This window comes from Podarcis bocagei, assembly GCF_964188305.1.
Source record: "Podarcis bocagei genome assembly, chromosome: 14".
Taxonomy (NCBI): Eukaryota; Metazoa; Chordata; class Lepidosauria; order Squamata; family Lacertidae; genus Podarcis; species Podarcis bocagei.
Genome location: NC_138139.1, coordinates 33,719,969 through 33,746,339, shown reverse-complemented (window position 1 = coordinate 33,746,339; position 26,371 = coordinate 33,719,969). Strand labels below are relative to the sequence as shown.

General features: G+C 44.0%; 1 protein-coding gene across 1 annotated transcript; it reads left to right on the top strand.

The window, feature by feature from the left end:
• The first annotated feature begins 261 nt into the window (after positions 1 to 261).
• HAPSTR1 (HUWE1 associated protein modifying stress responses) lies at positions 262 to 26,371 on the top strand. The gene is made up of 4 exons (XM_081170279.1): positions 262 to 842; positions 2,623 to 2,703; positions 11,878 to 12,153; positions 22,189 to 26,371. Exons 1-4 carry the CDS (start codon positions 581 to 583, stop codon positions 22,431 to 22,433), a joined length of 864 nt encoding a protein of 287 aa, XP_081026405.1. The 5' UTR covers positions 262 to 580; the 3' UTR covers positions 22,434 to 26,371.

The window sequence follows — 26,371 nt, the reverse complement described above, 5'->3', positions numbered from 1 at the left end:
AAGCATAGACCAGAGGGCGAGCGAGGGAGTTAGAGAACTCCGAACTCCCTCACATCCACCCCGCGCTTGCGCAGACTAGCCCCTCCACTCCTATTTTTTCTCCCTCCCTTCCATTTTGTCGGCGCAACCAACCTTAATGCTCATAATATGTTTCGGGGGAAGCAAAGCGAGAGAGAGAAAAAGACCCGACTCGTTTCCGTCTCCTTTATGACATTGATGGACACGTCAGACACCCAATAGGCTTGCGGAGGCGTCCAAAGGGACGATCGGCAGTGGCGTAGCGAAGGCAGAGAAGGCGGGATTTTCAGCCTTTCTTTTCACTCCTTTTTTTTTTTGGCCGCAGCCAACCAATCACCCAGCCAGCATGTTCGGGTGACACCTTTTGGTGCGCTCGGGGCGGCGTCTCGGGCTCAGTGTGGTCGGAGGCGACGGAGGGGCCGGACGCTCCCCGGCCTTGTTGTTGTTGTTGTCGTCGTCGTCGTCGTCGTTATGGGGCCGCTAATGGCGTCCCCGTCCCCGTCGAGAGGCGCCCGCTTTAGGTAGCTGAGCGGCGGCGCACGACAGAAGCGGGAGAGGCAAGATGGAGGAGAAGGCGGCCAAGGAGGAAGGCGACGCCGAGATCCAAGAGCTGCACGGGCCCGAGCACTGGTTCAGCAAGTGGGAGCGGCAGTGCCTGGCGGAGGCCGAGCAGGACGACGGGGCGCTGCCGCCCGAGCTGCAGGACGACGACGAGGCCGCCGCAGCTGCCGCCGCCGCCGCCACCCCGCAGCCCGAGCACAAGCAGCAGAAGCTCTGGCACCTCTTCCAGAACTCGGCCACGGCCGTGGCGCAGCTCTACAAGGGTGAGGAGGAAGGGAGGGGGAGACCCCGAGGGATGGAAGGGGGGGAGGGGAGGGAACGGGGAGCGCCCCCTCTCAAGATGGCTGGGAGGGAGGGAGGGAGGAGGCAGAGAGGACGTGCCAGGGCCATGGGGGAGGGGTTTCTTTTTGGGGAGGAGAGGCTGAGGTTTTAGGAGGTATCTCCAGTTCATGGGGGAGGGGAAGCCGGTCCCCTAATTATATTGGGGGTGGGGGGAGGAGCAGGGAGATAGGGACCTCCATTTATGGAGGAGGAGATTTGGAGGCACGTCGAATAGCTTGTGGTTAGTGGGGAGCCCCTTGTATAGAGGCGGGGTGTGTGGAATGGGGACCCCCATTCATGACGGCAGAGGAGGAGACCCTGGAGAGGTTCTTGGGGTAGGTCGACGAGCTTTTGGAGGAAGATTGGGATCAGTAGAGGGGGCCCTATTCATGGAGACGGGGTGGGGAAGCCAGTTGGCATGGAACTGGGGAAGGGGGACCCCCACTATTAAGGAGGCGCAGGTTGAGAAGACGAGGATTCTGGCGGGTTTGGAGCAGGTCAAAGAACAAACGGGTCTCCATGGGCAGCTTAATAGAAGGGGGTTTCCTCTGCCTCTACGTGGGGCTGTTGAGTATCCTGGGATTGGGCGAGAAAGGAGAAGCCTGTGTACGCGCTAATGCGTGTAGTTAACACACGGCACGTTCATACGTGCGCAGTCGCGTGTGCCTGTATGCCTTACACGTTCCTGCCTCCGCGCTTCTCGTGTGTCTGGGCATTGACGCGTGTACGTACACACGTGTGGTCTCTGTTCATTGATACGTGTGTGAGGGGCAGAGGCGGCGACGTGTCTGCTTCGCTTCCTTTGCCCCCTCCCTTTCGTGGGAACGGGGCCTGCAGGGGGAGGCGAGGAGGAAGTGGCCGCGGGCGGAGAGCGGGAAGCGCCTGTCAGTGGGCCCTCCGGCCGGCCTTCCTTCCTCCCAGGCCTCGCCCGCCCGTCACGGCCTTTCCAGTCGGCCGCCGTGACACAGACACGGCGGGCGCGCACACAAAATGGCGTGAGGCGGATCCCTCCGCCCTCCTTTTCTCGCCTCGCGCCCCATTTTCTTTTCCCTCACGAAATAAATATAAGGAGGGTGGGGGGCGGAGGGGGAGAAAGGCATGTTGGTTTCTCCTTCGTTCTTTTCTCCCTCTCTCTCTCCCCCCCCCCCGCGTAGTTGGCAAGTGGGTTCGTCCCGGCCCCTCCCTTCAGCTTCCCGTCGTCGGCCCTTCCCACCGACAAAATGGCGAGAGGGAGGCTCGGGTTGGGAGGGGCCTGTGGCAGGAGGAGAGAGAGGAGACGACGTGAAAAAAGCGAGTTATTGTAGGCTTCCCTTTTCCCCTTCCCTTTAATGGTGTTTGTCTTTCCCTCCTCCTGCTGCCAGTCTCCCCCTACGTGAGGGAAAGCAGTTTTACTCCCCCCTCCATTCACATGTGGTTGGTTCCAGTAGTCTCTCTCCCCCCTCCATGAAGACTTGGTTGATTCCAGGATGCTTCATATCCTGATTTTTCAATCTTTTTTTGTCCCCCTCCTTCAAAAAAGGTATCCCATTTCCCCCTCCCTCCTCTGTCCAGGCAACTGAACAAAATGGCGAAGCCCAACATGGCCGAGGGAGGGTCTGAGTGACAGATCATAAGCAGAGCCTGAGAAAGAGATAAAAGCGAGTTAGGTGGTTTTCTCTCTCTTCATTTTCTCGTTTTTGTTCTTTTGTTCTTCCTCCTCCTGGCACCCCCCCCCCCGCACAGACCGTGTGTGTCAGCAGCCGGGCCTCTCCTTGTGGGTCCCATTCCAGAATGCAGCCACTGCTGTCACCAATCTGTACAAAGGTGAGAGATTTCAGGTTGGTAGTGGGTTGTGGGGAGGGTGGCAGGATGAATGGGGCCTGAAGAGGACAAGTAGGAAATGGACTTCAATAGAGGAATAACTGAGTTATTTTTCCTGTGTGTGTCTGTGTGGTTCGACAAGTCATGCTGTGCCTCTTCATCTCTTGCCTCCTTCAAATCATAGTCTTGTTAATAAATGCATACTGGTCTTCACTTCATATTCTTGGGCATTTCTGCTCCACCAGGAGTTCAACCCTCCCTCCCCATTTTATCCTGCAGCCATCCTGTGAGGTCAGCCAAACTGTGAGACAGCAACTGTCTACCTAGTGAACTTCATGGCCAAGTGGGGATTTAAAACCTAGTCCCCCAGGAGCTAGCCCAACGCTATCCGCTACATCACACTGACTGTTTTGCAGTTTCCTGCTCCCTCCCTCTCTGTTTCTGTTGCGGTAGTTGCACAAATTGTGGCCACACAGTTCTTCAGTCTGGTAAAGGTTTGCTGTGCTTTACCTGACTGTGGTACTGCAGTTACAGATAGCAGAATAACTTGTCACTTTCAAAGTTAGGCTGGTCAGCCAGGTTTTCCCTCTTGCCTTCCCACACAATTAGTGAGTGTTGCTGGACAGTGCAGTTGTATATTTGTGACAATAAATATGGAATTAGGGTGCTGGTGGTTACAGATAGCTTGGCAAAAATGCAATGTTGTGGAGTTGCATATTTGATTAGGAGGGTAGCAGGGGTATAGTTCTTTATAAATGGTCTGAGTCTCCAGGTGCTACACTATTGCTCCCATTATCCCTTACCATTGGCTAAACTGGCTGGGGAGTCAGTAGTCCAGGTGCTCTTGGGACTACAAGGTTGAAGAACACTGGCCTTCAAGTAGTGACTTGCAGTGTGTAGCTGGGTATTTCCCAGACTAGAGACATGTATGATAGACTTCTGGGAAGAGAGGAGTGATTCATAAATGATAAATTTGAGAATGCTGAGGTCTGGAAATCAGTGCTGTATGTTGTAGAATAAGGCCTATTCCACCCTTTCCCAGAATACTGCTGCACACTGTAGAGAGAACTGTTTCCATTTTACAAAACAGAACACTTCTGGAGTATGGCGCCATGATATTTTCAGTGTTAACAATTGTTAATTATAATATGTGTTGAGGTGCCTACATCTAAATAACTCAGTATTGAGTGCCTTCTGCTTCCATCGTATAGATAGAAGCTACTGAATCATGCCCTTCACTGTTCTTGGAGATGCATTGTGAATTGTGAGTGACAAAATCTTCGTTGTAAGGAGTCTTTGGCCAGAATGACAGAGCCAAATGTACTCTGATGTGACAGTTGCCAAGGTTCTTGGAAGAAGAAATGAATCAGTTTAACTGCTCCAGTGTTTGGAGCCTACCTGTCCATTCCTTTCCCTATCTTGAATGTCAGCCATTTTTGTGCTGCATTGTCCTTGACCTGCATTACCAGCAGTCTGTTAGGTCTACCTGGGTCTGAGTGCCTTTTAGGAACTGAGATAATAAGGTCCATTCATTACAGAAGCCTTTCTCAAACTATGTTTTGACCAAAAGAGCCTTGTAAGTTAAGAACACCTAGGTATTGCTGAACATTTGTGCATAAGGCAGTCTGAGAGCCACCTTTTCCTCAGTGGATTTGGTTATAGAGTGTGGAATTGGTGGTGTAAGCCTTGAGACCTAACTGTGATAGAATAGAATGGTGGTGGGGAACCCATGGTCCTTCAGGTGTTGGATTCCCATCACCCCAAGCCAGTATGGCCAATCGTCAGTGCTGATACAAATTGGGAGTCCCAACAGTACCTAGAGCACCACAGTTTTCCTATCCCCAGAACAGGAATGTTGAGGTGCCCCAGGATGTCATCTGTGTCTTCATTCCCTTCATTCTGACCCTCTGCCTCATAGGAATGACTAAGAGCTTTCTAGGTTCTTCATTATCACAACACAGACAGAATTACCTTGGTCTGTCTGTCAAGTGGCAGAATGCTTCTGTCTCACCTATTGTAGTACACCTGGCCCTTGGATATGGAGTACAGGTATTATTCAGCTAAGAAACCTAGGTGTGGTTCAGGCTAATTTCTGAACAGTTTGAAATGGGGGTCTTGAGTCACCTAGCACATTACTGGATGAAAAGTTGCTTTGTGACTCAGTGCCCTAAGGCCTCCATTCTTGTAGGAATCATGAGAAAGTTGATTTGCACACTTGGAAGGGGAATTTCTGGAGTCTACAAGGAAGTCTAGAAGTGGTTAAATCTCTACCCTTAAGTTATGTTACAAGCAGACAGCCTTGAATTGGGGAGGCTGACTCCTAGAATAGTGTCCAGCTTGACATAATAGCATAGTTTCCCAGAGGAACAAAGTGGTTCTACACTTTGGCTGTGTAGTAGCTGACAGTGGAGAGAACTGATCTAGTATTAGTCTGGTGCTATTTATACTGTCTTCTAAAAAACCTTAGTTCTTAGTGACACTGAGTGAATTGCAAATCAGTTGGCATCCAGAATGTAGATGACAAAGCATCTAGTTCCTTCTCGCAGTCACAGAAGACAGCATGCATACTGACTGCTAGGGTATTAATATTACTCTTTTTACTTTTAATGATTATCATTTCTATGTTTTTAGCTTTTTCTGTTTTATCTGCATATTTGTATTTTTAACAGTAAGTTGCCTTGAGTACCGATGGGGTGGGGGAAGGTGGAATATAACTAAATAGCAGCAGTTCATCCCTCAAATTAGCGAGCTGTGCTGTGCTGCTAGACTTAAATGGATCAATTTGTGTTTGCTTTGTCTTATATGAGAAGGGGGCAAGAATGTGACTATGGGTTTTTGTGGGTTGGGGTTTTTTTCTGATTTATGAACTGCAGACCAGCACAGGAATCTTAGCACACTGAGACTAAAATAGCTTGCCAGCTACTGGTACATCCTCCATAAGGCTCACAGGTTCTCTTCCATCCACTTATGGTGGAAAACTGAAGACAGGACTACATGCTACTGACTTTGTCTGAAGTTGCTCCCATTTCCTATAAGGAGACTCTTCAAGGAGTAACGAGCCATCTGACAAAATGGTTTCAGTTTCAGTTAAACCACAGGTTACCCTTTTGATACTTTGACCCAATATGGTGGGGTAACAATAGTTTAGTCAGACTTAACTTTTTCTGCAATCATGTGAGTAACTTGCTCTAGAGCAATAGGTGTAATTAGATGGTGTAGCTTCCAGTGTGTAGTGGTTTGAATGGAATGCAACACTCAAAATGGCAAGCTCTTAGTCATTAAGGGAGGTCTTTGCCAACTCAGCCAATAGTATTAGTCAGTGCTGTTTTTCCTTATTTGTGCAGCCAGCTTCCATTTTGTTAGTTTATTGCTTGGTAAGGAAGACATCTGTGTGATAACAGTGACTTATGCATGTACCTGTTGAAAATAAAAATAAAAACCCATGGAATTGGGTTGTAAATTTGCCATGTGGAGTCAAAAGACCTGTGTGCTAGACTAGTCTTGTAACTGCATCCTGCCCATCAGTTGTGTAAGGCAGAAAGTGGGTAGGAACAGGTGCACTGAGTACTACAGGGCATTTTGGGACAGTGCAGGAGCATTGCTCAAAGCTGTGGAAAGTCGACTGTAGGTGGAGTTGGGACAGGATGTTTACCAGGGCTGGTGGCCCAGCCCACTTAAATTGCAGGATACTGCAGGAAATTGTGCCAGTGCTAATGCAGCAGCACTAGTTCTTGAGCAGAAGTTCTCCTGAAATCCCATCAGCTCATATAAGAACATAGAATAGAACATACGAACACGGAAAGCTGCCTTACAGTGAGCATGACTTAAGGAGCACTGTTGACACCAACCAGCAGTGGTTCTCCACAGCTTCAGGTCCTGGCTCCTTTTAAGCATGGAGAACATGTGCTCTTCAACTGAGCTACAGCTTTTCCTTACACAAATAGGTAGACAAATCATCCAAAACCAGTTTGAAATCCATTTTGTGTTACCAGAGTCATATTTTTGACCTGGCAGTATATTGTGAAATCACAATGTGGGAGAAACCATGAAGCCAACCAAATCCTATACATAGTTCCATATTTATTTCAGACATTGTAACGTACAGTATTGATATATTGTGATGTTTAGTTGATCTATCGTGATATTGAAAATCAGGTATCTCCCAGCTCTGTACTGTAGCACAATGGTAAAAAGGTGAACTGTGAAATCTCCAGTAGACGTCTTGGCTATGGACTCACTAGGAAGTCTTGTGTAGCTGACTCTCTATCTATACCCTCCATCTGTAACTGAAGTTAGTACTGACCTATCTGTACATGTAATTTATGAGGATTATATAGTACAGCAAAAATTGTATATAAATGCTGTTTGCTTCCTGCTCTTCCTCTTCTTACACTGGGGTAGCATGTGCCCTTGTCCTTCACATTTTATTCTCTCAGTAATACAGTGATGTAGGTTTGACTCAGAGTGACTGTGTCAAGGCCACCCAGTGATCTTTAACAGAGTGCAGGATTGAATCCATGTCTTCCCAGTCCTTCCTTTAACGTGCTAACCACTGTACTACATTGACTTTCAAATTGACACATTGATAATTTTAAGATAGAGGCAACTGCTTGGCTTTTGCCATGGATTCACATTGTCTTGCAGATAGCCCTGTTCTTACTGAGTTTGCCACCTCTACCTCAACCTCAGTAGCTGGATCTATGTGTGTATGTTCTGCTCATGTGGCAACATTAATTCCAGTTGGATCTTCAAAGGGTGCTTAGAATCAAGGTAGCAAATCTGCTTTAATCTTTTCAAAAATGGAACAGCTCCTTGAGCAAGGAACATTATTCTAAATGTATGAATCTGACTAGGCAAAAGGTGTCAATTTTATTATTTACTGCCAGACTTGTATACTGCTATTTCCACACCAAGAATGGACACAGGTACCTTTTGACACTGTGCACACACATGCTTTCACATGTATATGTGTTAGCAGTCCTACAAAAATGTTCATCCACCATCGTTCAATTACTCATAATACATCAAGTAAACAACTGTTTCTTCATTTGGATCCTACTGACGGTGGCCTTTCAAGGTAAAACAAGTTGCTTTCTGGACTGGCTTTGATCACCCAGTCAATACAATTGTCTAATTGCTCAGTGGGAGGTCAGTCTGTTAACCCCAAGTAAGAAAATTGCTGATAATCATGCCAAGCATAATGGCACCAGGCAGAATAGGAAGATGTGTAAAAACAAGGAGTGTCAGTCTAAGACTGTAGTTCTCACTTTGATATATTGCTGTTGATAAATCACAGTGCAATTTACAATGTTGCCAAGGACAAAGTGGAATGCATGTATTTCCTAACTCAGTAAGGATAGGATTGAAAGTGCAAACTTGCAACACTTTTTAGCAGGTAAAAACTTGTGCTGAGGATTTTGCAAGTCGAGCAAATTTTAGGAGTGTTTCTAATATATAGGTCCAGTGGTGGTGTAAATTGTGTAGTTTGCTAGTGGTTGAAGATGCCCAATAAAAGCATGATAGTTTAACCATTTTTTTTTGTTAGTAGTGCTCACGTTTTGAAATCTCCCTATAAGGTCTGTTAAAAACAAAGCTGAAGGCTTGTTTTCAGTTCCTTCAGCTTGAAATGACATGTGACTACTTGGCTGGTATGAAGATCATAAGCTTTTCTTGTCGTTGCAACTCTGGAATGTGGTGTCATACAACTCTTGAGTGTGTCTATTCTGGATGCTAGCTGAAGTATCTGTGTAGAGGGCAGATACAAGTACAGATGGTTGTCAGTGTGCAGTCATAGAAAGTAGGACTTAAACATGTTAAGTGAGTTGCGTAACTTCTCATACTGCTCTGTCTCACCTTTGCAGATATGTATTTACTGTTGAAAAGCAGCTCGGTATGCTTTTTATATAACTTGAATGTAATTAGCATTAGTATATTGATAGATAAATTTGCTTTTGCTTCCTTGGCAATTTCTGTGTCATGGAAGCATCTTTTAACATTAGTTCTATGCATGCAATTACATTTTTAAAACTTATGTGAGGAGGCTTTTAGACTTGCTTGTTTCCCATGGGCAAGCTCTTTGTTCAGATTGGGATCATATTGATGAAACTGCTCAGTACACTCTCCTAATTCACCGATACAAATAAGACAAGTGTATTGAAACAAAGTTTCATAAATGAAAGTTAAGATGGTGGTAATGGGCCTAAACACCATGGCACTTGAGATTAATAACTGATGGTGGTGCTCACCTCAATAGCTGCCTTACAGCATAGCCTTTAAAAGTTGCCTGTAATCAAAACCCTTGTACAATGTGGCACTATGGTGCTGCCTGGACTAAATAGCAGATGTTTTACCCTCACCCTCCCTCTCAAGAAGCATAAAGGTGGCTGTCAGATTGCACCTGTTTCTTTTTATTGCCTACCCCCATTATCCTCCTCCTCTGTGATCTGTTTGTCTGGCTTGATTTTGGCTGTCATCTGTCTGTTACTGACCCCTGGCAGCTTTAGTTGACCCAGAGAGGAGGAAGTGACTCAGGGCTCTCTTGACTGAGTTCATTTGCTTTAAACATCTACTTCCCCTAAGCGTCAAGGTGTCCAGCAACAATAAAAGTGATACTGTATATGAAATACAATAAACACAATTATTTAAAAGCTGTGTTGGTTGCAGGAGGGTAGGGATTACTGTAGTTTATTGTAGTTCCTGTAAATTATTCCTGGTGCTTGTAGCCATCACTTAACACCAAACTACCACTGGCCATGAGCAAATGCTACAGCCATGGGGCACCTCCTGCAGTGGTTAACAGCAATAAATCAGCAGTAAAACTTCAAGGCATTTTGTAACTCTACCAAAGGGTTCTTAATGAGACTTCATAGAAGAAACTGAAAGGCATAATGTTCTCCTAATACAAATGCTTTCAGGTTGTGGAGTTTTTTCTTCCTAGTAGTCATAGTTCTGCATTATAAGTTGCTGGGTCAGCAGCAGAATGACTGTAGTTCAGTTCTGAACCCCATGCGAACAGCCACTCATCTTGATAACCTATTGATATGATATCAGCTGTGGATATCCTGAATAGTGAGCTCTGGCTGACTTGTGAATGAATTTGAAAATGCAGTTGCCATATAGTGTGAAAATCGAATAGTTCTAGAGCTCAGGAAAAGATTTATGCATTTTCATAGGTGTAGATCCCCCCCCCAACATCTAGCAGTGAAAAGGGGTTTGGTACAGTATGCTAAATGGCTTAAATTGTCTTGTTAAGAATGGATACTCATCCAGTAATAGAATGTGAAGCACAATGGTTATGTGAAGCAAGCCTCTTGCATATGCCAAAAGTTCTGATATTATTTCAGAATTTGTCATATATAGTTTCCTCTTAAATTGGAAGAATGGAACAATTTTTAAATTGAGTTTTAAGGCATGCGTGCAGTTTCAAACTGCCAGAGTAGTTTTGATACAACTTATGGCTGTTCTCATTGCTGGCTTTACTCAGATTGCAGGGCTAGGCCCCATGGCATTCTCCTGGGAATAAATGGATATTCTACACTGTTTGCAGCTCAAGGACCGGGTCACATTGTTGTGCATGGTTACTCAACACCTGATGGTCTCACTGCTGAATATGCAAACTGACTTGGTTGAAAAACATTCTGTTTAAGCTGAACTGATAGGAGAATGATCTAGCGTGTCTTGATCATACATGTAGGCCACTGTTGGGTGCTGCTTTCATCAAATGTGAAAGCATGAATGTGTAAACTGTAGTCTGTTGCCGGTTGCAAGAGCTAGAATGATCTACCATGGATACCATTTGGCTTGGGTTGAGAATCAGCTGCTGGATTCCATGTGTTGGCTAGGCAAGTCTTATGATTTCCTGTTTGTTCATGTTTGTAAAATGAGCAGTTCAGTTTGCAGTGCTTGAGGAGTATTTCTGTATAAATGATTTATCCTCAAAAATTTCATGCCACTTTGAAATTTGAAATAGTTTGTTCTAGGTAGCGTGCATGAATAGTTTGCCAGATGTGATGTTGGTAACCCTTTTGGAGGATTAATAAAGTTGTACTTGACTCCTAAACGTATTCCTAATGCTTCTGTCTGATGTCAAGAGTCTGTTTACCTTGGGATATTACAGAACTCCTGGGGTAAAATTACATGTGTGCTCAAAAATGCTCAATTCAAATCTTCCCCTTGAGTTAATGAGCATTGACACTATCTATAGGTTACACTTTTCTGTGTTAAATATTACTGTGCTCACCCTCCCAATTTGAACGAGCGCCACTATGCATCAGGGTTCACATGGAACCCTCTAAGAGTGTGCCACTGCTTTTACACATTGCATGCCTCTAGCAGCACAAGACAATGCTCTTGAATGTGTGGCAAGAACTTTAGTCAGTGTTGCCCCCAAGAAGATTTTGTCAGCTTAAAATATTCAAATAATACTTTGCTACAATCATTACTATACAGTTACTAGGTATGTGGTTTATGTGCTTAACCTTTTAAGCCAAACTTTGCCATAGGTTTGGGACTCATGGAAGCTGTTCTTCAAAACATCTGGAGGGCATCAGGTTGGCAAAATATATTTTTTAATCAGACAGAAGTTTATTAGGATTAAATCGCATTTTAATCCCATTGGAGTGAGACAACGAGGAGATGGATACAGGAAACAGACCAGTCTTTCTAACTATGATCATAATCATGAAATAAATGCTTCCCGTTTTGCCTTTATTTTTATTATCTCCTCACCCTGGGACACAAAACATTCTCAGAGAGCAAAGCCAGGACATCTGGCAGCTTGTTTTGTATACTCCTTTTCTTTAACTTCTATGCTTCTTTTGACTGAACTTGCATTGCTCCTTCTCCCCTCACCCTCTTGCAAGATCAGCAAACCAGAGAGGTTTTTGCCTTCATGCTGCATCCAGCAAAGCACAACTTTTAAAAGGACACTTGTATGTTTAGAGAAACTTCACACAGGAAAAAGATGTTTTAAAACAAAAGCCAGTTTCAAATGTGTGCAACTCCATGGGAAGTGGTGGAGGGAAGCAAAGAAACCATACATTTAGTGCTACATTTCACAGGTTGCACAAAGAGGCTCAAAAGTGTTTTAAATGAGACACATGAAGTCAGTATTTGACTCCAGAAGCAGATTTTAAATGTATCTAATGCACCTCCTAAAATTCTTGTCTCTTTTTCCAGAAAGCGTGGATGCCCATCAGCGGAGTTTCGATGTAGGAATCCATATTGGCTATCAGCGTCGTAACAAGGATGTGTTGGCTTGGGTTAAAAAGCGCAGAAGAACTATTCGCAGAGAAGACTTAATCAGCTTCCTGTGTGGGAAAGCGCCTCCTCCACGAAACTCTAGAGCTCCCCCAAGACTAACTGTAGTATCCCCTAACCGAGCTACTTCGACAGAAACTAGCTCCTCTGTGGAGACGGACTTGCAGCCCTTCCGAGAAGCCATAGCTCTCCATGGTAATGGTTCTGGCTTTTTCAATGCTTTTCATAGGAATGGGTGTTTAAAGCTCACGCCTCTACACTCTTTTAACTTCTTTAATGACCGTGAGGTGTTACGGCAGCTAACATGAAGAGTAAAGGCACAGTTGGACTGGCTCTCAGTAGCTTGACACCTCATTTGCATTTTCTGCAGTTGCATCTAGCTGTAGAGTAATTTGTTGTTTCTTGCCCTGGAAACTGCTTAGTGCACTTTCCAGTGAATATTCCATGTTGGTATCAAAGGGTTGTATAGCTCTGAATCACTGTTCCTTAACTCTGCAAGCTCCAAACACACTAAAACACTTGCTTGTTATGAACATAGATGAGCAGGGCTTAAGAAACATATTTTGGGAAAAGGAAGAAACTTTTCTTCATTTCCCTCTTCTAGTAGAGGGAAAAGGGGGCACTTCAAAAATGTTAAGTTTTGGAGTTTAATTGATTTTTTTTTTTAACAAAATGGATATGCTGCTTGATGATAGAAAACTGCTAAGTGGTTTTTTGTTTGTCCATGGGACAGGCTTGCTCCTGTGGCTCTTTAAGCCATGCTTTCAGCCATTTTGTCTTCCCAGGGACTTGAGCAAGAATCATAAAGTCTAAGGTGCAGTTTAGGTGAAAGTAGTTCCAGCTTTGTAGACTTTTCACTTGGGTACACTGGCTGACACCTTCTTGTATATCATGAGATGAGGCTTGCATCCATGCTCTCTATTTGTTAATGTGATGCATGATTGTTTTTGGCTAAGTGTACATGAATTTGGAATCTGTAGCTGGCCAGCAGTCAAATGAATGTGTACTTATTACTTTGAAAGCTTTCTTGCAGCATGGAGGAATTTAAAACATTACTAGCTTGTTTGGACACCTTCATCCTTGCAAGAAAAGAACATGCTTCCTGCTGAAATGCTATTCTCTACTTGTTTCACAGTGCTAAACTTACCACTTGAGTGCATGCCTATGAAAAGATCCCAGTGGTGCAGACATGCTCAAATTGAAGTGCAGGCTGATGCAACTGAAATAGAAAACCATTCGAAGTCACCTGCATGTATGGGGGAGGAGGCTTGATTTAGAATGATTGCAAGCTCTCTTATAAATTACTACTGATGACTCAGTTTTGAGAAGATGGAAGACGCCAGGGTTGTAAGCATTCAGAGGTGTGGGTATTTCAATAATGGATGTTTGAAGAACAAGTTGACCTGATCTTCCAGAATAGCTTATTTGGGTTCCCATCCTGGCACTGATCAGACCCACACTTGCTTAACTTCACATACTATAGAGGTGACATTTAACTTGCATTGTTTTGAGGGATAGAAACACATTTTAATGTTTGATTTTTTTATTTTTAGAGGCATAAGCTATGATGCCCTTCTAAAAGTTACCTAGATTTGGATAAACACAGCAAGGCAATATTTTTTTAAAAAAAGTTTTGGTGCAACTCATAACCAGGAATGGGAACTTCAGGCTCTAGTGCTGAATGTTGCCCTCCAGGCCCCTCTTTCACTTGCTCAGGCAACACCCCTCACTGGACCTGCTTCACACTCCTCGATTGTTGTTGCCTGGCTGGCTAAAATTCTTGAAATATTGTCCTTGAACTCCAATAATGACTTGCTTGCCTGGGATGAAAATGGAGGGGTGTGTGCGTTCATGTGTGTATGTAGAAACCGTACAAAGGTAAAATTGTTCTCTCTTGCGTCACCCTCCACTCCCAACCCTGGTAGGTTGACCAGAAGGGAATGTGGCCTTCAGCCTGAGGAAAGACTGAGAGCCCCAATGTTAATAGAGCAAAGCACTGCGTATTTTTAAGGGAAACATTCAGTAGTGTGCCTTGGGAGACTTGTGGGTTGTGTTGTTTGGATCACTGATAGCATTTCCCACAGGTCCCACTAATCATCCTATAGTAGTAAGAGAGCTGAAGTGGATGCTTGTTTAGTGGTGACTAAATATCATGCATTAGTGGTTTGGGTTGTGATTGTGCAGGTGTTCTTGGCTTCAAGTCCTCATTTGGTAAGCTAATATAAATAGTGAGTTGTTGAGATAATAGCATGGATTGTAGTTGGGTTACTATTTATCTTCAAATTATGCAAACCACTGGCCTAGACTGGAATTAGAGACAGGTGTATCTTGGCAGAGCCTTTTGTTGAAACCCCCTCCCACAAACACACTGGTCTTCCAATGTTTTCAAAGCAAGATGGAAATGGGAAGTGCTTCTGTTACTAGGTTGCAAGCTGATGCCTAGCCTTTGTGGCTGTAACTACAAGCTTCCTCTTCCTTCTGGATGAATACCAAAGATAGTTATAGTTGCAAGAAATGCCTGCTAACTATAAAATGAATATTTGCCTCTTTACTAACATGGCCAATATTGCTGAGGAATATGCTCTACCTTCTCATGTAGGAGTGCAAATATCCAGAGTGTGGGAACGCCTCATTCTCAGGCTTTCTGTTACGTACGTATTTATGTATCTATTTGGCTGTGTCTGGGATTGAGAAGAATGACTTACATCTCAGCACAAGGTTCAGTTCCCCACATCTCCAATTAAATGATCCCTGAAACAGGGTTCAAGATGCTGAAGAGCTGCTGCCAGTCAGAGAGCACAATGCAGCGCTAGGTAGGCATAGCTGTGCTATGACTTGGAACAAGGTAGAGCTGTTTTTGGCTTCTGGTTTTTCGTGTTTGCCTTGCTGCTTAGTAATGTCGTGGGGTTTTGTGCTTGGGAATAAGACTTCAGAAACAACCTGAAGTTCCAGTATTGAATTGAAAGCTACCATTGACCAGGATTAGGGCATGTTTCTGCATTGATGGAGGTGCTAATTGGATATATGCTGGGTCTGGAAGACAGAACTGAGGAAATCTCTGTCCTTTTTTGGTAGCTTTAGAATAGAAACTCTTTCAGGTTGTGGTAAGTTATTGCAGTTTGGAATGCTTCTGTTTAGGGTGCCATCCATGCCACACACACGTAGGATACTCCATTCCATTATTCCTTCCCTGGCTTTCCATTTTTATCCCTACAGTCTTATTCTTACATTTAGATCAGATCTTTTCCCAAGGAGCTCAGTGCTTCCCCCACTCCCCATTTTATCCTCACAACAATTTGGTGAAGTAGGTTAGACTGAGAAATAACTGTCCCAAGCTTACCCAGTGAAGCCGAATGGCTTAGGGGTTTTTGAATGCTGTCCCCACAAGTCCTAGGTTGGTACTCATAACTGCTGTGCTACATTGCCTTGGGTAGCAATTCCTGGCCATGTAGCATGTTTAGTCCACATGGGGTTGCTGTGGGTTTTTCCTTCCTTGAGGTCTTTCGCTCTGGTTATTTCCAGCTTGTGCACACAGTGGAGTTCCCCCACAGTCATCTGAAATTACACTACTTAGGTGGCAAACACGGTTAAGTGTATAGTCTAAACCCTCAGATTGTTTTGTTTTATTTGTTAAGATTATCTAAACCTTTTCCTAACAAGAATCTTCAGGACATGTTTGTCTGAATCTCAACCAGGGTCATTGGGGTCAGCAAGCACCAGGCCAGTCATGGCAACATATTGCCAGTTGTGCTTCTGAACTTGGGTCAAAAAACCTAGATAGAAAAGCTTAGTGTTACTGAGCCCCTTTTCTCGGGTTTCCTGCCTAGGAGACTCTCATTGACTTTAGCAACTTCAGTTCTAAAGTTCTGCCCTGAACATGGAGGATTCCATCTCTGCCTTGCATCTTTTGACAGCTGTTGCCTAGAAAAGCTGTGCTTTCTGCAAACCACTCCATCAGCAGGTTGGGCCCTGTTCAGGCATTGTGCTTGAATGGGGATTCAGAAAACAAATAGTGGGTGTGCACACTGGCCTCTCCACATGCCCTCACTGATCTTTCTTCATTGAGTGGGGAGGTCTGAAAGGGGCTTCTAATCAAATTCAGTTGATCCAGAATTGGGAGCCCCAGTTGCCCAAACACACTTAGAAGGCCCCTTCAGGCTTTCCCATTCAATGCAGGAAAGTTCAGAGTGGAGCATGGCATGCATGTTCCTGTGCCCATATCTCACATTCACATTCCGGATTCAGGTATAATGCAGCCAAACAAGCATTATTAGAGTTCAAGAACACATTTCATTCCAAGGAGGGTTCAAAGCAGGACTGGTGAAGACTGGTAGGGAGAGGGGATGTTGTTTGACAGGGTGTGTAACCTATGGAGAGGTCTGTAGGGCCATTGGCTCCTGCATCTGATGTTTCTCTGGTGCACTGTGGAAGTATATTGACACACTGGCTGCAGCAGGAAAAGCTACTTTGGGCCATATCCCAGATGGGCTTGATGTGCCCTGTTCCCTATTTGTAGTTCTCTCTGAACAATGGGGCTTTCCTGCCATCTTGCAAACAGCTTTCAAAAGTCTTTTCCCTGTCAAAGTGGCTTGCTACTTGGCAGGATAAGGGCTTGCAGCTACTGGTGTGGCTACCTGCTCAGACACAGAGAACTGGTTGTGCAGTTCAGGTCCTGGCTTTTGTCTCCCATATTCTTGTGAGCAACTTTGAGTGGCCTGGAGTCTGTCTATTCTCCAGTGACATTCTGATAGCTGGGAGAGATCAAGAGTAGAGTTAATTTGAATACTAATTCATTTCCCCATACTCATATCCTGCCCTTCCCGATGGAAGCACAGAGTGGCTAACGATAACACTATTGTACACACGTCACAGCAACAAAAATGTTAACATCATAACAAAGTGTTCAGAAGAGCAATGGCAGCAGAAGGGTCAATTACATACCAAAGGCCTGAGTAAATAAAAGTTTTTGCCTTGCGCCTAAATGAGGCCAGCATGAGGGACAATCAAATATCATTTGGGGAGGAATTCTGTAATTTTAGGGGGAGTGGGGCCATTTCATCTCCTACCCAACAGAAGTTGAAGTCAGATTAACAAGTAGAACAGATATTAATAGATGGGTAGAGCAGTACTAGAGAAGATACTTTTTCAGGTACTTGAGCCTCAGTCTTCCTTTCTGTTAACTGTTTTGTTAAGCGATAATTCATCCCCCTTGGTTTGCCATTAGCTGTGGTACACTTGTGCAGTAATGTGTACTTGGAGTTGCTTCACTTCATATTACCAACTCTTGTTAACCAGCAAGCGAGGGCTATAGGACCTCTGTCTTCACATTTCATGAGAGAGGTTCTGTTGGTTGTGGACCCTCAACTTTTCTATACTGAACAGTATTTATTTCGGTCAGAATGTGACAGCAGACTATCTTTAGAGGTGTCCACAATTTTCTGGCTTGGCTTTGTTGCCAGCCATTATTAGTGATACCTTCTCTCCCTCCTCTCCCAGGTGTCTTCCGTGTGTAGAGGATATGGTGGTAGCATGGGGACTTTGTCTCACTTTGCATTGGATGTTGGAATAAGTAGAAATTACTTCTTAAAAGCCCAGTGTCATGTCCCTCTCAGCAACTCACTGGATTGGTTGGATGGCTTTTCTGGATAGGTCTGGGAGAGACTTCTGCCAAACACTGGAAAGATGCTGCCAGTCAATGTAGATGTTCCAGAGCTAGATGAACCAATAATCTTGACTCTGTAAGACAGCCTCCTATAAGGGAACAGAGGGACATTGGTTGAGAGTTCCTGCTTAGGGGAGAGAAGTGATTGCCATCAGTGACTGAATTTGTCAACTTCTCTAAGAAGTTCTTTGTTCTCAAGTTCAGATTGTTGCATAGGTTACATGGAATTAAGCCTGGAGCCAGTCTAAAATCTTGCTATCCAGATACTGTTGTTGGATTATAATTCTCCAGCTGAAATGGCCACTGGTTAGGATGATGGCAGTGATGTCTAGAGGGCACCACGTGGCCTCCCATGAAATGAAACCATATATTTAATTGAGTTGGTAGATTTGCCCAATTTAGTGTGTAAATTCATGAAACCCAAAGGAATATATGTTTGCTAGTCTTCTGAATGTGTGACTTGGTCAGATATTCTTTCCTCCTTCTTCTGGGAATCTTGTGTAGCAGAATGTTGGATTTGGAGGTGTCCCTTTGTTTTTTAAGGAAAGTTTATTTGGGGCTGGTTGAGGTTTAGGAATTAAATTGACGGAGCTGGTGTTAATTGGAAATAAGCTAGCCCTGAGGCTTCCTGCAGGGAAGGACACTTGTCTCACGTGACACCATCTGGAAATATTTCCGAGGCTGGAGGTGAGGCAAAAGGTGTTTTTCTCATGTGGCTGATTCTTTGGTGACTGGTAAGGACAACTGTTTCTTGTCAGATCTGAAAGCAGGGAGATGCAAACGTAAGAACCCTGGTGCACATTACTCAACAATGTGTTCGTTAACAAAGGCTTCTTCAGGCAATTCCCTATGTCAGATGCATTCTGTTTAACATTCTGTTAAAAGTGCCACAGGTTTTTGTTGTTGCTGTTGCAGAAGGCTGATGCTACTCTTCTGGATTCTGATCCAGTATTGTTCAAGGGCCTGTCAGTATGTTTCTTGACTGCTGGTTTGCAAGGGCCTGCCTTTGGAAACTACATACTGTTGGTGCACATTCAGTTTTATTGTGCAGGCATTTGGCCATAACAATTTGACTGTTCAATGAAACAAGTACCGTATTTTTCGCTCTATAAGACGCACCAGACCACAAAACGCACCTAGTTTTTGGAGGAGGAAAACAAGAAAAAAAATATTCTGAATCTCAGAAGCCAGAACAGCAAGAGGGATCGCTGCGCAGTGAAAGCAGCGATCCCTCTTGCTGTTCTGGCTTCTGTGATAGCTGCGCAGCCTGCATTCGCTCCATAAGACGCACACACATTTCCCCTTACTTTCTAGGAGAGAAAAAGTGAGTCTTATAGAGCAAAAAATACAGTATTTCAGAGGTCTATAGTGAGAATCAACATGGATGTGATTTGAACCTTGTGTTCTTGAATCAGGGAGTACTGTTGACTTTTGTAAATCATTGCCGTCAAATCTGTGCACTTCAGGAATAAATTCTGTGAATTTTAGAACTTCTATAGAAAGTTGTCATTCTGAGGCTGAACGTTTCGCTATAAACCCTTGAAGCAGAGTAACACGAACTGGTGGTCACTTACGCTTCTTTTTATCGTCTGACTGAAGCACATTCTCTTGTACTGTATTTTAATTTTTGTGAATATGTAGCTCTGAGCATCATTGTGACTTGATTGCTTATTAATAAGCAAAAAAGACGCACCGTGGCTACTTTAAAATATGGCTACAGACATAATGTCTGAACTAAACCAAACCTTTAACAGTGAAAGTAGCTTTTAATGGCTGGTATCTTGAGCCCGGACCATATATATTTAAAAGTCTACATTGGCTCCCAGTACGTTTCCAAGCACGATTCAAAGTATTGATGCTGACCTTTAAAACCCTAAACAGCTTCAGCCCTGTATACCTGAAGGAGCATCTCCACTCCCATTGTTCAGCCTGGACACTGAAGTCCAGCTCCGAGGGCCTTCTGGAGATTCCCTCACTGCAAGATGTGAAGCTGCAGGGAACCAGGCAGAGGGCCTTCCCAGTAGTAACACCCGCCCTGTAGAATGCCCTCCCATCAGATGTCAAGGAGATAAATAACTGCACAACCTTTAGAAGACATCTGAAGGCAGCCCTGTATAGGGAAGTTTTTAATGTTTGATGTTTGCTGTGTTTTTATTATGCTGGAAGCGGCCCAGACTGGCTGGGACAACCCTGCCAGAGGGGCAGGGTATTACCACCACCATCTTTTAAGGTTTTGGAAGCACCTATATTAAGGGTCTTGTAATATGCAACTTTAAACCTAATTGATCACTCGCCTTGTGGTAACCGATCAAACAGATTCTTGACTAGAGCTATGTGCCAGTATAGGTTAACACCCTGGCCCTAAAAATTGTTCCACAGACTGCTACAAGGCATAAATCTGCATGTTACCTCCTTGCAACCTTGTCTGTCTGTGTGTACAGTTATAAGGCTGATGGGGCTTGGGTGGGCCACAGACTATTTGGAGAACTCCAGACCATATCCATAAAGCATGTGCTAGAAATACTTGTTTTGCGCGACACTGTTAATACCATAAACATGTGAAACCTTATCTGCCAAGGTGAATTGAAACTTACCACCAACTAAAACATTTTACTTTAAATGTGCTGTTGTACTACTGTAATATGCCTCTGAATGCATGCACCATTGAGCAACAGCACAAGAGGACAGGATATGTTAGGCTAGATGGGCCTTTGGTCTGAACCAGCAGGCTTTTAGGTTCTTAGGTAGAAGCTGTGACTGGACAACAAGCCCACTAGCTAGTTAAATGCATGCTGTTCCAGCAGGCTGCCTCCAAGTTCCTTAAAATGGGCATCTCATTCTGTCATGTACTTGCTTGGGAATAGTGCTACGTCCTTTAGGCTCCCTTCTGCTGTCAGACAATGGAATTTTGAAATTCTTTCCCCTTGTAGTCTTGACGTGCTTCTTGGAGATATACAGATAAAACGATATTCTCCTAGAACCAGCCCTCCCTCCCCAAACTGTGTATCTTTCAGTATAGTTGGTAATTATATTTCCCCAGAAATTGGTATGGCCTGATGAGGATGTTGCAGCATTAATACCTAGCAAGCATAACAATGGTTTAGACCAGGCATGGACAAACTTTGCCCTCCAGCTGTTTTGGGACTACAATTCCCATCACCCCTGACCACTGATCCTGTTAGCTAGGGGTGATGGGAGTTGTAGTCCCAAAACAGCTGGAGGGCAAAGTTTGGCCATGCCTGGTTTAGATGGTAGGTAGACAAGCTGTGGCTTTTGCAATGACTGACTTTGGTGTTACCCAAGTTCAATGTGACTATCTCATAAACGTACCCAGATCACCCTTATACTGTTGTTGAACCTACCGCTAACATTCTGACAAGTAACAAAAGTGCAGATTCCTAAGTACCACAGAAAGACAACAAGCAGCTGCCCCCAATTCAGAAATTCTTGTACTGTGGCTTAAGCAAGTGACCAGAACACAGAGTTGGAAAAATGTTTTGAATTCCCAACCCCTTGTATAACATTGTGGGTTACCAAGGCAACCAAGAACCTGGCCTTCTTCCCAGTCTTGCCTGAATTGGCACTCTGCCTGGGAAGGGAAAAGGGGGCCAGGAAATGATACCTTCCATTAGATGCTGGTTGAAGCAGAACACATCCGTGCAAGCCTCAAGAGGGCTAGGGTGGCCTTCTCTAATATTGAGTCCTCAGATGGCTGATGGGAGTTGTAGTCCAACAATATCTGGGGGCTCAAGGCTGGACTAGGACATTGGTTGTGATCAGTGATGTGGGGCAGAAAATCCCCATTCCCCAAAATTCCATTACTTTTTTATGTGTGAAGAAGGTTTTCTTCTTGATACATTCATTAATAACAATGAATGGCCATTGTGAATACAATATTTGGCAGGCTCTGCAGTTTTGGGCTTTGTTAAATGCAAGTAGACTTGGGCCTTGTTTGCAGGCTTCGCAGAGGCATATCTGGTTGACTACTGTGAGAACTGGGTGTAGAGCCTAGATGGACTTTGTCCTGATCCAACAGGTCTGTTGTTATGTCAACATACTAAATTAGGGCACAAGAGAATTTTCCAATGTAAGTTACCCTAATCTGCATAAGAGAAATTTCAAGGGGAAAAAAAATCCAATTCAATCTTTGACCCTGATCTTGTGGGCACAGGAAGTACTTTACATAAACTTGTCCCAACTTGTTCTGAACTTCTTGCATGTGGAAAGTATGTGGACTCTTCTAATGTTCCTAACTGATTTGATTATGCCCACTGGGCTGCTCTCTGGAGATCCTCAAAAGTCATAAAGCACCTGAAGATCCCTAGGCCTCAGTTTATAAATTGAAATATACTGTACATTGCTCTGTGTGACTTGTGTTTTCTGATTCTGCCAGTCACGTTGCAGGCTGTTTTGCAGGAGGAGACTTCCTATTTTGAGCTGATCTTTAGGTCATGAGGGTTGGGAACGGTCCTTAAGACAAATGCTGTCTAACTTTGGAGTTGGGCTGATGAGGCTTTTTTTGGATGCTGACTTTTTTCTAATTTCTGCTTTCTCCTTCCTTCCTTCAGGTCTTAGTGGTGCAATGGCTAGTATAAGTGTTCGTTCGAGTACCCCGGGCTCACCCACTCATGTGAGCAGCGGCTCCAACAGTAGTCGAAGGAGAAATGGACTCCATGACGTTGACTTGAACACTTTCATATCCGAAGAAATGGCACTCCACTTGGACAATGGTGGAACTAGAAAGCGTACCTCAGCCCAGTGTGGTGATGGCATTACGGACTCCCCAACCCATAAACGCAATCGTATGATCTAAATGGCAAAACCTTTTGATCCCCACCTCTCACTCTTCCTCATTTCCCCCCTCCCCATGCTGCTTTAAAGGCACTCGATCCGCAGCGTACCTACTGCTGGGGAAACAAACCTGAGGCGCTCTCTTCCCAAGTCACACAGATTCAATAATTGCCATAAAGGAAAGCTTACGTACTGACAGTAGATTCTTCTCTCGTAACTACAGCTTTCTTCAAATTTAGATTTCTTTAGCAGAGGACTTCCAATGTTGTGTAGTAGCTAGCAAGCTCATCGCAGGCAGAACATGCATCCGTTCCAAGGCTAAAAAGTGACCTTACTTGTACTCTTAAAGGGAAAAAGGAAATATCAGACATTTATTTGGTTATAGAAATGCTTTTCTGTCCTTTTTTTCTTGCTGTGTTTAAATACTTGCTTCAACAGTACTGCCATTTTGACAACAGTGTCAAAAACATGACTTGGCATGTAAGACCTGCAGGCTTCTTTTTTTGAATATATATATATATATATAAATATTTTCTTCTTAAAAGTTCTACTGGGCGCATTAATTTCTATATAGTTAAGTGTGCAAATTTATAATTAAGTATTGGCCTGTACCCTTTTTTAAGTTCCCAAAGCAGTTGATGGTGGCCGTGTGGTAATGTAAAGAGGTTCTACGATGGTTCTGCAATGGAAACTAAATCAGTGCTAAAAAGGATCTTCATTGGATTTGCTTTGTGTGTGAGAGAACTCTGACATTGCTGCACCAGTCTCACCTCCCACACCCTCCTGGCCCAAGAACTTTTAATTGGAAGTCTTTCAGCTGATTGCCCATTATTACTTGAGTATTCCCTTGTAAGCAATCAGCATAATTCTTCATTAATTACCACAGAGGAACATGTTCTGTCACTGGCGAACAGGTGGCTTGGGTACTACATGACTTGTATTGTGTGCTTCCTGTGAAGAAATTATCATTGTGGAATGATGAGGAAATGGATGAATGGGACTCGTTTTTTTGTTTTTTTTTAAAGGATATTGGATGTTTTCCCACTATGTTGTGTGTGACTTCCAAGCCGCTTAAGGAGCCATGACTTGAATCACCAAAGTCAGCCAGTGCAGGTCTTCCGACAGGGGCAAGGTGTGACTGTTTTCAAAGTCCCATGAAATAAATTTCTCTAGGAAATAATCCTGAAATGTTTCCAGCGGCTTCAGTGCAATATGCAGCAGATGCAAACTGAAAGAAAAGTCTTGGGTTTAAGATGACCTGGCCTTGAATGTGAGCTAATAGCCAAGTTCTTGCCACCCTGGCCACACTGTGGCATCCTTGGTGAAGCAGGTTTCTGGCTGTACCATATTTTCTCAATGTCAGTCATGTGGTGTGTTTGATCAGCTAAGTGAACCTTGGAGAATGTTGAAGGGAGGCTTAGAAGAGGACCAGCATGTAAGGGCTATTCTCCTCCACCTGTGTGGGAAAGAAACCGATGACAGTGACCCAGTTTGCATGTAATGGTAAGTCAAAACAGTGGCTTAGCGCAACTGATGAAGTGGGCTGGTTGGTTCCAGATTGCAGCTGTTACTCTCTTTGCCCAGTGAAGTTAGACATGGTTGGCTTAGTGGTGCACCCGAACCTGGGCTTGCAGTGGGCAGACAAGCCATGAACTGTAGCCATGGTTTGTTCTTGGTTTCTCACTCCAGGAGAGACAAAACAACAGGCCTGATTTGGATGCAACACTAAGCCAAGCTATGGCTTAACCCAGGCTAGCGGGGCACCTTGGGCAGGGCGCTGTGGCTGCTGTTTTCAGTCCAGGGACCCTTGCACCACTTGTTCAAACTATTCACACTTAAGCCATGGTTTAGCTACTGTTATGTGTGAACTGAGGCAGTTGTTGCAGAAGGCCCCACCCATTCCTAGTTCCTGAGATCTTCCCAGTCTTAATCAAGTGGTGAATGGAATGATGTCTTGCCTACTTTCTGCTTCCATAACTGGGGGCTTTTTAAAGCAGCCTAGCCTGCAAGTAATTCAATTTAAACTTCTTGGCCTGACCAGCAAGGCGGCATCAGGACCCTCTCTACACCATATAATGCATATGCAAACCCAGGTCTCCACCTCCATGGTCACTTCCGCATTTCACTTAACAGGATGGAGAGCTCAAAATGCATGTGGATCTTCCTGGCTGGAAGCGCCCTGCAAATGGCTATTGTGAGGCAGGGGAGGGGGAATCTGTATGCTTCGAATACCTACGGGGAACTCTGTTGGATTGTGGGATGCAACAGCATGACTAGTTGGCTGGTACCGAGTCACATGTAGCTCTTGAATTTTTCTGCCTTTTCAGCCTTGAGGTGTCCTGGCACAGGTGCCCTTTTGCCACCATTTAGAAGAAGTCTGCTTTGAACCACAGGGTACTCGTATAACTTCCTGAGGCCAGGAACATGCATTGCAAGAAGCATGTTGCTTTTTTGCTTTTGTAGAGCTTTTAAGTATTGCTAAAATACAAACAGCTTGGGGGAGTTGCTAAACAAATATTTTTTTTTTAAAGTTACGTGGTGTTTGTGGCTACAGGTTTGTAGTTCATGATACTATGCGTGAATTTTAAAACAAACCCTGAGATGACACTTTCTAAAGGTTGCCAATGTATGTACAGCTAGTTCACTATTGTTGACCTAAAAAAAGTGCACCACGGCTTCTGTGTGACATTTGTAATTTGCATGTGGTCTAGAACTAGCTTCCATCGTGAGAATTCACACTGGTATGTGCCCTAGTGACTTAAGACCACAGTGCAAAATAACCTGACTACCCACCAGCTTTTTCTGCCAAAAAAAGTGGCACTTCAGAAACATAGGAGGAGACTGTTTAATTGAGAAGCCCAGAACACTGGGCAGAGTCTTGTAATTTTGGTAGCAGTCAGCCTGGAATGGACAAATGTCGCATAATATCGTCTGCCACTGCTATGCTCCCCAACCCCCTCACTCCTAAATTGATTTAGTTCATAGGTGTACAGAACTAGTAGAGGAAGGTTTTTCTAGGGCTTCACTAAACACTGGGTTTTTCTGATCAGTGGTATGTTTTCTCCAAAGTAGTTAAGTGAGGGCCAGCCCATAATGCTAGTTGGAGCAGGATACGATACGTTTGTTTTGTCGCTTAATGAGTTTGAAAAGATTGAAATGTGGATCTTGATGTGTGGAGTTCTTCTTCCCTCAACCCCTATCAGATAGAATATAATAATTCCTCTGTTCACTAATGCTTTGAAGCTTTGCTATCAGTCTAGCTCCTCTGAACAAAATTTGTCAAGCGTTTTTTTTTTTATATTTTTGGTGCCATTTTTTTTCCTTTTTGGTAAAAGAAAAGCTGGCTTTGATAATCTAGCTGCACTAATAGTGTGTGTGCTTGTAAGTCTTTCGACAAAATTTATTTTTACTGCTTTTTGAAACCCTTGTATTTGCTGTTGAAATATTCAGCCTCCTGCCAAAACAAACAAAAAGCTAGATTGCATGATGGCCTCATCTGGGAAATGGGTGTGTAACGAATTAACTTAAATATCCAGTGTGGATTATTTCCATTGGTTGTGACTTCTGGAAGAATAAGACTATTGTAAAACAGACATGTTTAGCGCTTTGGGATGTGGTGGGAAATTAGTCGATTGCAGTTCCGCATTTTTACCTGGTTCAATTTGAATGCCTTCCAGTGACGTTTGTCTCATCTCTTTCCCCATGTAAACCAAACTTAACATGAATGTGGGGCAGATTTTACATAATAGTGTATCCTGCATTGAAGCTGAGCTTGGCTTGCATATTACTAAAAGTTCAATTTAAATATTAAAACACATGAGCTATAATGAAGTAATGCAAAGCTGATTTTTTTCTTCTTCCTTTGTCTGAAACTGAACTCCTGCAATCCTCAAATGTGACTTACCCTGCTGGAGAAATAGATACCTTTTTAAAACCCTAATAAAATTCAAAATAAACCAA

Coding starts and splice junctions, on each gene's coding strand:
- HAPSTR1 (XM_081170279.1), top strand. CDS start 581: ATGGAGGAGAAGGCGGCCAAGGAGGAAGGCGACGCCGAGATCCAAGAG. Junction 843..2,622: donor CGTGGCGCAGCTCTACAAGG/GTGAGGAGGAAG, acceptor CCCCCCGCACAG/ACCGTGTGTGTCAGCAGCCG. Junction 12,154..22,188: donor AGAAGCCATAGCTCTCCATG/GTAATGGTTCTG, acceptor TCCTTCCTTCAG/GTCTTAGTGGTGCAATGGCT.